We start from the raw sequence: 10,769 nt of genomic DNA, 5'->3' as shown, positions 1-10,769 counted from the left end.
TACATTTACGCCTATTTTAAGCAAGGGATCATTTCAATTAAGTTTTGTGTGGTGTTTGTTTTGGAGTTACAGATGGTGATGGCAGTGATGGTGAAACCACAAATGCAATACACAGTCACAAAACAAGCAATCCATCAATTGATGCGTTTATCCGACATTTTATTACGAAATCATCAAACTTTTGAAAAAAAAAATGCAAATCCATGAGCACGGCACAATTACTGCTTCAAAAAATAACAAATGAGGACATTATGAGATCCATTTATTCACACAACTGTACACTTGAAAATCGGCTAACAGCAGATTATATACATTCAGTAGTTGACGTTTTGGAAGACCTCCGATTATTAAAGACAATTCAGAAAGCTCAAGCAATCCCTGGGGTATGAAACACATCACCCGAAGCCTGTTCTGAAGTTCAATACGTTACGGTAACAAGCACTCATTCAGAGATTGTTTCAGTCACACAAACACATACAGCAAAGTCATACCAACAACAATGCAACTGTAGTAGAAAAGAAAAAACTGCACACAGAGACACAAATAACTTAATGTTGTGGCAGGTGGATTTAATGCACTTGAAGCGTGTTTATGATGTGGCGAAATGCCGGAGACTTACTGCGTCACTGAATGAAAATAAAGGCAGCTAGTGTTAGACCTGGCTTGAAAAAAATACTAGATTAATAGTGAAAAAAGTATGTTTAGAGTACTCAGGCTAACATTTTTAAAAGTGGTCAACATTAGTTTCCTTACCAAAACTCTTTGTCACCTTGATTGATGTTTTAATGGAATAAAATGATCGATGTACCAAGTGCCAACTTAATGCTATGCGGACGTTACAAGAGGGCGTGACACGTTTTTAATTGTTTAAATGAAGTGCATTTAGTTATGTTAAATTATGTTGAAAAAGTTACCTTTGCTGGCTGCAGATACTGAAAATTGTTTTTATAAGCATAAACCTTTTAAATTAAGCATCAAAAATAACGTAAATGATTCTGTCAATCTTTTAATTACAGGTTGAAACGTTCTCACATCAAAGCCCTTAACATGTCACATGAAAAACACAGAATCACTTAACAAAATTTCTAAACATTTTGATAACACAAGCTTGTGGCTTAAATAGTCTAAAAATATCTGCTGTACATACGCATTTATTTACATAATCTTTGTTAATGATGTATGAGTGTATACATGTTTACCTATATAAACGTGTCAAGACTATACCTTTTCCTATACCTTTAAATGAAAAACTTAAGCCAAGCACCTTTGACACTGAAGAAAAGAAATCTGGCTCGGATTCATGGTTGAATTGTAAAAATAAAACTGATTTAAATTCAATTAAACCATTTTTAACCATGAGGACAACTTGCTTTTGTTATGATTAAAAAATAAAAATACAAACTGCTTCTTAACAGCTATTATAATGTTTATAACCTGATTGACAAAAGATTTGTGGATTGAAATTATTTCTCCAAAGCAGAAATTATACGGTCACTGCATGCATATTTTTATTATTATAAAATGGGGCGACATGAAGGGATTCAACTTTTCCTTGTCTGAGATTTAAGACAACAGAAAAAATTGTATCCTTACAAAGGCCTTCTTAATAAAAAAAAGATATTTGGTACTTATCAAACTTCATAATTTCCCCTAAATGTATCTCTCACATGGTTACGAAATTTCACTCGGCATGCCCCCATGGTGCACAAACCAAACATATAGTAACACATCAACTTGGCCGTACAGTGCTCCAGTTTCACAGTCATTACTCCGTAAATATGCGTTTTCACTCTGTACCGACACAATTGTACAAAACTGTGCACTTGCTCTCAGAGGTTTCAAGTAGAAATAGAAATGAGTTTGCATAGAGTCTTAGGGAACCTAAAGGATCGCTCAGTGAATGTGGGCCTCTGTCAAACATTGTCGAACTTGTGTTTCAGGTAGTCCTTCATGACCTTGGCAATGGGGAGATCTTCCAGAAATTTTAAGCTCTGAAGGCCGATACACTGACGGATCTTTATCCTGCACAGATCCTGCAAAGTCCTGGGTTGCCCTGAAACAAAACGTTTTAGGTTAGATTACAGCTGCTTTTCAAGTCCATTAAAACTGTATGGTTATTTTAGTGCATAGTGACAGCAATAGATCCACAAAAGTATTTGAATCATTTATCAATACTAAGTTGCTATCCAAAATATGGAGATTAATCTTTGAAGTTCCTGAAGTCTGCATCTACACTGAGCATGCAGAGATGAATTTAAGTGGTACAATTTAATATTGTAAGAAATATGATATTTTAAAATGTATTAACTATAAAAACTAGCTTCCAGTAACGACACCATCTTGGATTTGCAATGTACCCATGGCCAAAAACGCTCCAAAAACTACAGAGGTCATGTTCACATATTGTGCGTTAAGTAGATAAAGTCATTATCGCGACAGGCCTACTTGGATGACCTACTACCTCTGGCAAGATCCTGAAGTGTTCATTCGACAGACCCTTTACTATCCCGTGAGCGCACGGGAGAGGAGTAATCCAATGAAGAATAAGAAGGGGATGCCTGTTTTTTTTTCTTCAAAAATTTAACGCTGCTCTATTCAAATGCAAAAAGATATATTGAACAGCTTTACGTTGTGGTTATATTTCGCTAAATTAACGTCTTTCCAATTAACTTGGGCTGGGTATCGATTCAGATGTTCCAGATCAACTCGATTTCGATTCACACGCTATCAAAACGATTCGATTTCGATTCTCGTTTCCGATTCTCAGCTCGATTTTTATACTTGATTATTGATTGAACTCAATGAATATAAATTATATAGAATATTATATTATAATATATTACAATATAGACTGAATGAATGAATGAATGACAGGGTCGCCTCTCTCTCCTTGGTAACATCGCGCAAGGCAAAAAGGAAAAAAAGGGTGACATCTAGTGGAGAAGACTAGTAATTAGATTAACGTTAAACTTACGTTCAATGAAATTGAAAAAAAAAAACTAGATTCATGGCCTGTGAGAATCGATTTTGAATCAACCACGGAAAAAAACCCCAGATTAATCGAAAAATATTTTTTTTTGCCCAGCCTTACAGTTAACGACTAACTTGTTGTTATGACGACGTATGTCAATTGATGTATCAACATGGCGGATGTAGTATGTCCGAATTAATTCATACTATCCATATTCATACTATTTTTGAACCTACTGTTTTAACATTCAATTTATCTAATTCATTACCTACTGTCACAGTATGCAATTTCAGATGCAGCCTTATGGCACTTTTCCATTGCATAGTACCCCACGGATTGGTTTGGGGCAGCACATCGACAGACACCACACAGGTGTTTGTACAGTTTTGGTATTTGACTCAGGGTTTCCCGCAGCACATTTCAGTTTGGGCGGCCCGCCTAAGCTTGGAAACCCTGCCGCCTTAACTAGGTCGTCCAAAAAAAAGAATGTCGTCGCTGCACATCTCTGAGAATAGCGCGTACGTGCTTCACACCGCGAGCGGGGACGCGTGCCACACGGCCGAAATGAGAAAGACCTGATCGGACCATCCCTGTCTAGAGGACTAGTCAGTTGATAAAACATCTCGCGAGTGTGCATACGCGCCACACTGCCGAAATGAGATAAAGACGTGGTCCGTCTGGAGGACAGCCAGTTGATAAAACACATGGCCGTGAGAACTGTAACCCCGGATTTCCACCGACTGCGGAGCAGCTGCAGATCAGCTCCGCTGCGTTACGTCTCCGCACTCTGCCGTCCGCCAATACCCACCAGTTCCGTTTTTGTTGCAGAGCGGCTGCGTGCTGAAGTGACGAGGTCTCGCAAATTCACGTGATGATCGCGCGATACCTTCTGTCTCTGCCCATTATGCCGTTGAATTATGACGTTTTTACAAACCAGCCCAGATCACAACACGAGATCTCGCATAGACAGAGCAGTACATCAAATCCATCCAAAATTCAAAAAATAAGAAGGCTGCTAAAACATTTATATATGCTTTATCTTTAATGTATTTATTTGAAACTCCCCTGGCTCTGTTCCTGTCTATTATTTGTTGTTTCTGTATTAATGACTTTATTTGTGTGTGTTTGTAATGTTTGTATTGCAAAGATTTAATAAAAAAACACGAGTTCTCGTGAATTCAGGTATGATCACGCGATAAAGTCATGGCTCCGCCCTGCGGAGCTGTCCGGCATCCGTCAAAAATAGAAGCTCTGCGTATTTGTGCCGGAGGGCTGCGGATGGCCGGAGCTGTGACGGATTCGGAGCGCAGTCAGTGGAAATACACACATTGACTTGAATGGAAACCGATTGACTCCGCCGCCGTTCCGCAACGGATCCGCAGCCGTTCCGCAGTCGGTGGAAATCCGGGGTAAGTGAACTTATGTTTTAGGTTTATTTATGCCTGTTATTGTATTAGCCTAAAGTTCCGGCACATTTAAAGTAAGTTAGCTGGTGATTTTGTTGTCTGAGCAACCTGCTAGCTAGGTTTCATGTGCCTGTTGATTCGATATAATTGTTAAGCGCTTTTGCTCACTTTATTTATGTGCATTATTTACATGCTACAGTAGTTTCACTCCTTTAAGATAATGTAATTAATAGTGGGAAATAATCAGTTTTTACAATTTTTGCGCCATCTATCATTGTTCGCAAGACGTTCTACAACATCTGCTTTAGTTTGTGTTTATTAACCCTTTAGTTTCACTTCATCACGCAGCTATTCCAGTTAGAGGTAAAAACATTTAATTCATTAATAATCTAGTATGTGTTCATTTTCTGTCATAGTTTCTTCAAAATTAAGTGTTTTAAATAAAAATATTTTAATTTTCATCATGACGCATACGCCCCCTTTGATTGCCATGCCCTCGGTCCCAACTACCTTAACTAACACATTTTCTGCGGGAAACCCTGTGACTGGAGTATCCCTTTAAGTAAAAACAAGTTCTCAAGATAACAAGTACACCCACATTACAAGAAAAAAAACATTTTGTGTTTCTGCTGTCTTAAAGACACTGTGTCAGAGAAGTTTAGAAATGAGTTCCAAGATTCGAGAGCACACAGTTTATCAGTTTTAATGGGCCAGCTTTTCCAGTCCCAACACAATATGGCACAGGCTGTGCATACACAAATGAAGCCAGCTGGAAAAACCACTACAAAGCGTTAAAGAAGGCCATCTGCAGCCGCTGTCTACTGTCATAGTCAATGCCTTACTGAAACTCTCAACTACAGGTGACAACAAAGAAAGCCAGGGAATAAATGTACTCAGCGCTGAGAACACCAGTCATTTCAGTACAGACATGAAGTCATGCTTTACATTACCGGGTCAGACATAAACACAACCGCTGAAGTGCCCCTTTAATAAATATTTAAGGTGAAATCGGATCGTGCCCATGGTGGACCGTGAATGAGTCTGAGACAGGTGGCTTTGATATGGTGATATCAAAGTTGACTCGAAGCGCAGGAATGTGGCCATTGTTGCGTACTTCATCATTAGTGCTTCAGGTAACACGGCTCGCTTTTTTCAGACTCCCGATTGTTCGCTGAGGGGCACAGAGATCATAATTGTGTTGTTAAGGAGGTAGTGGCCTAGGGTTAGACTGCGTCTCAGTTGAGTCTTTGCTTAACTTACAGATTGACAGATTTTCACTACAGTGGCCCTCCTTTAATGATATTCTTGTCATTCTGAAATAAAGTTCAAGTGCTTTACGTCTGACTTTAAAAGAGATCTTTCCTCGAGCTTAAAGTAAATTATTTATAATGATTAATATTAAAAATACTGTTGTTGAATCATAAAATCCCGGGAAATGCCAGTGACAGAAGCAGCAGTAATGCTTTTTATCGTCTGCAAATAAAGTTTAAACACTGTGTAAACTAAATTCAGAGAACAATTTCTAAACATTTTAATGTGTTTCAGCAATACATTTCTAACATTTATAAAATCTTAAAGATTTAAAGAGTTTTAAAAGAAGCACCAAATACAAGCGTCAACATGAAACAAAGAGTCGACTTACTTGTGACCTCTTGCAGGAAGTCCAGACAGGGCCGACTGAGGCCAGACATGCTGACTGAAACGGCCACAGGGGTCTGGCCCTCGTAGTTGCGCGTGTTCGTATCGGCTCCGTACGTGTACAGCATCTGAGCGCACAGCACATCGTCTCTGAGGGCCGACAGGTGCAAGGGTGTCTGTCCGTCCTCCAGTCGGCCCAGGTTAGTGTCTGCTCCACGCTGCAGGAACATACGACAGTACGAATGGTTGCCTTTAATGACGGCGTAACGCAACAAGAAGCCGTTCTGAATGTCTATGTTGGCGTTGTGATCGAGCAGAATTCGCACGCAGCTGGATCGCTCGCGGATGATCGCTAGCTGAAGTGGCGTCGTGCCTTTATCGCTGAGCGGGTCCACCTCAGCTTTGAACTCTAGGAGGAGACGCACAAAGGAATCGCGGCCGTAATGAGCCGCCACGTGTAGAGGAGTCCAGCCGTCATTGCTCTTGGCATTGATGATGTCGCTGCGATACTCCGATTCCAGCATTAGGCGGGCGATGCGGGCACGCCCGTGCATGGCTGCGTAATGCAGGGCAGTGAAGCCTCCGATGAAATCCTTTACTGTGGGATCAGCTGTTGTCATAGAGATAGATAAAAATCAAATAATATTAAGCATTAAAAAGAAATCATATAGTAGCTTTCTGAAATTGTACTACTGCTTTCATATTAGAGATGCAGAGAATGTTTTTCAACCAAAACTATTTGGCTGAAAAATGCAAAAAGCATCTTCCACACCAACACCAATTTATAAAGCGTGCACAACCCTGACTCTATATTGGTTGCTATTTGATTGCATCATCGAAAATATATTGTTTGATTATTCACTTATTCAGCCAAACGGCAAAAATGCTTTTTTGATATTTTCAAATAGCTTTGGTTGCCAAACATTCATTTACATCATGAGGTGCAAAACACAGACAAAATGTGTGTGTGTGTGTGTGCGTGTGTGTGTGTGTGTGTGTGTAAAGCTATATTACATTACATGTTCGCATTTGGCATATGCTTTTCTTGCAGTGCATTATACAATATACATTTAATCGGTTTGTGTGTTAACTGGAATCAAACCCATGACCTTTTGTGCTGCTCAAGCAATGCTCCACCAGATGAGCTACAGAAACATCATATAAAATGTGAGTTTATTTTATTTTTGACTTTTTGTGTTTTTGTGCGCAGAGGAATAAAGAATAGAAGGTGGGGTTTATTGGTCAATTATAAAAGTGATCTCCACCGATATTTTAAGCTACTGTTTAATGGTACTGATGGATCCAATGGCTGTTTTTATTCAAATGTATTAAATATTGATTTATAATCAATTTATATGAAAATCAGTCATATAGATTCAGTATAATCTGTACAATATCTGAAAAATCACAGTAAAACACATACAGTATATTTTCCGAAATAACCTAGTTTTATAGCGCCCTCTGATGTCTTGCATACGTTTTACACCTTAACATACTGGCATATGTGTCAAACTCAACAGTATTCAAAGGAACTTATAGGATGTACAGAAGTATCTGGGCTCAGGGTGACAGTTGCTTCCAACAAGGGGTTTCCTACGGGGGATTTGGGGCACCTTAGGGGTGGTAAAACAAGTGGTCCTCCAAATAATGTTTGAATTTACAATTTTTTTTTTGGAAAATTTTAATTAGGCATGCCACAAAATGCATGAATAGGTGAATAATAAAAAGGTTTCCACATTAAAATCTATTCTGTACATTTGAAAATGTTATATTTTATGTTAACAGTATATAACAAAAATGTATTCTTGTAAATTTGTAATTTAACCATAATAAAGTATATAAACCCACATCCTTTGGGCTGTTAACACAGTGCTATGCAAACTAAGCTACTGGAATATTAATAACTACGCACACAAATCTTGCACCTACTCAATGACTGTTGCTTGTATTCAGTGTCCTTACTGTTACAGTTTCTAAATGTTATTTGCACTTTTGCCCTTTATGTAGTTGTGTTGAATCTGTGTAATGTTTAGTTTTAATTTAGTCTACTTTAGATATGTATTTTTTGTCTATTTATGATAATTTAAGGAGTAAATCTGTTGTCTTATCCAGCATTGTCATGTTTTGCTTTATAGCACATGGGTCCGGGAAAACATTTTGTTTTAACCTGAACAAGTTATATATAGTTAAAATGACTATAAATTGTTTACAGCTTTATAATACCAATACGGTATTCAAGGTAAGTATTTGCACTGTTGAATCAAAGCTAAACTAAGAGTCTTGGTCATGTGATATTTCTTAAGTGATCAAGAAATAGTCATGTACATGGTTTACTGTTAATCTTCCCATTTGCTTTGGCTATCAAATATCATTAGTGACCCTGGACCACAAATAAGCTTTTCATTGTATGTTTCGTTACGATAGGACAATATTTGACCTTATCTTGGTACAACTATTGAAAAATCTGGAATCTGAGGGTGCAAAATAAATCCAAAAATTGAGAAAATTGCCTTGTCCAAATGTAGCCCTTAGCAACACATATTGCTAAAGATAAATACATTTTTGATTATTTACAGTAGGATATGTACAAAATATCTTCATGAAACATGATCTTTACTTAATATCCTAATGATTTTTGACATTAAAAAAAGATAATTTTGACACATACAATGTATTGTTGACAATACAATACATTGACAATACAATACCATAACATCTTGTGTATAGATCTGAGGTGCTCCTATTAGTAATGGCACATACTAACAGATACGATCAGAGTAACACTTGTCCAAAAAAAATAAACCCAGTAAAGCTGGGATTTATACTGAACAATCACTATTAGCTGTTTAAATTGAAATGCATATTTTATCATATTTATTTATGTTTTAAATATTTTGAATATTCTTTTATCTTACATAACAATTTCATATCAATATTTCTTTTTTTTAAACCTTAATATTCTTTAAAAAAAATCAAAGTTGTTTTCTTAGAAAGGAATGTACTTGCATTATTATGCTATTTTATTGTCATATATAATCAGTGACATAAAATGGTCTCAAAAAGACAAAACTATCAACTATCGCCATTATTTCTTGGGCTATTAACCGATTTATGAGAAGTAGCTGTCGTGACAGGCCTATACAGTATGCGATTTCGCATCTTTAGTGATTTGACATTTACCCATATCAGGTGACCTGTAAACAAGTTTTTGCAATTTGAAAGAAACGCCACTATTGTCCCATAACAAGCAAACCCATTTTACCTCCATGTTCGAGGAAAACGCGCACACAGCGCTCCTTTCCCTTTGCTGCCGAGAAGTGCAGCAGCGTCCAGCCGTTGGCATCTCTGATTTTGGGCGAGTATCCCTGCTCCAGCATCTTACGGACGGTGTAGACATCGCCAGCCGCCACCGCTGCCTGGATCTGCAGCTCCTCCTGTAACTCCGGATTCCTTCTGCAGTGATGGTTCAGCATCCTGTCACATCTCGCAGTACGAGGGTCACATGTGCCTATGTCCCTATAGCCAAACACACACTTCTGACATTAGGAAGGTAACACATTACCTATAATTTAAGAATTTTTCATTATAGAGACAGAACGGGATTGTTTAATCAATAATAATGAAAAAATAAGGACTCTTCAATAAAAAAGGCATCATATGTTTCAAAACATTGCTTGTTTTATTTTAGCATGAAAAACTTGGACAATGCAACTAATGCAGAAGATTTGCTGTGACAAGAGTTACCTTTCATTAATGTCTCGTAGATCTGAAACAGTCCTTGTGTTCTGCATCCATATTCACATCCAACTCCATTCTACAGATGCAAAGATAAAAGAAAAACATAATCAGGCTCACATATAATTTAGTTATGGAAACGCATATACTATATCAATAACTTGCATATACAATACTCTCCATCTAAATAACCTGTACTGTATATGTACTATATATAATAAAATTTTTGTCATGTATATATATTAAAATCATTAAGCCATGCAACACCACAGCTTCAAGTAACAGCAGCATTCAGATCTTATTTGGACTTTACGATACAAAATTTGGGGATTACGATGTTATTGTATTTTAGCTTCTGAAAAACAACTAATGCGAGCGTTTGCACACCATGAGTGTCTATAACAATGAGTATATTCGTTTACAGATCTGGTATATATCATTAATGGCAGTTTAACTGGTTTATCACCTCCAGTTTCGTAAACAACAGGTAAATAAACATGATTGTGTCTTCTGGACAGAGAACAATGAATCTGTTAGCAGGTGTGCTAAACCAGCTAGGGCTGCTAAACCGATCCTTAAATCACATATTAAAGCCGCTGCTTTTAAAAACAAACACGCTTTATTTCAATTGTACTGATATTTACATTATCATATGTATGATATTTGTGATTAATGTGAAGGAAGACTGATTAGCTCGTTCACTGGCATGAACTGTTACTGCATTAGCATAGTTAGCATAGTTAGCCAGCGGTTATTGACTATATTCACAACATTGCATTTAAAGTTACTCAAACTCTCCTAACCTGACGTTGGAGGACACGCGTTAATATATATGTTTATAAAGACAACAATGACTCAGGAAAGAATAAAATAAAAACATATAATATACATACATATTAAAAATACAATCAGGTAGCCATGAACATCATCTCCAAGGCTTCAAACAGCAGCGACCAATCGGATTTAAGCTGTCAAACACGTCATCCTGCAGCAAAGAACCCTGCCGGATGACGTCTTTT

The 10,769-nt window shown here is 37.5% G+C and overlaps 1 protein-coding gene across 1 annotated transcript; it reads right to left on the bottom strand.

Moving 5' to 3' along the window:
- Window positions 1-245: 245 nt before the first annotated feature.
- asb7 (ankyrin repeat and SOCS box containing 7) lies at window positions 246-10,732 on the bottom strand. The gene is made up of 5 exons (XM_065294295.2): window positions 10,644-10,732; window positions 9,760-9,829; window positions 9,278-9,531; window positions 6,020-6,625; window positions 246-2,053 (listed from the first exon to the last, which is right to left on the bottom strand). The coding sequence occupies exons 2-5, from the start codon at window positions 9,804-9,806 to the stop codon at window positions 1,914-1,916; spliced, it is 1,047 nt and encodes a 348-aa protein (XP_065150367.1). The 5' UTR covers window positions 9,807-9,829; window positions 10,644-10,732; the 3' UTR covers window positions 246-1,913.
- Between the last annotated feature and the right edge of the window lie 37 nt (window positions 10,733-10,769).

This window comes from Paramisgurnus dabryanus, chromosome 2 (genome assembly GCF_030506205.2).
Source record: "Paramisgurnus dabryanus chromosome 2, PD_genome_1.1, whole genome shotgun sequence".
In the NCBI taxonomy this organism is placed as follows: domain Eukaryota; kingdom Metazoa; phylum Chordata; class Actinopteri; order Cypriniformes; family Cobitidae; genus Paramisgurnus; species Paramisgurnus dabryanus.
Note: the sequence above shows the minus strand (reverse complement) of the source record. Positions and strands in the feature narration are given on the sequence as shown.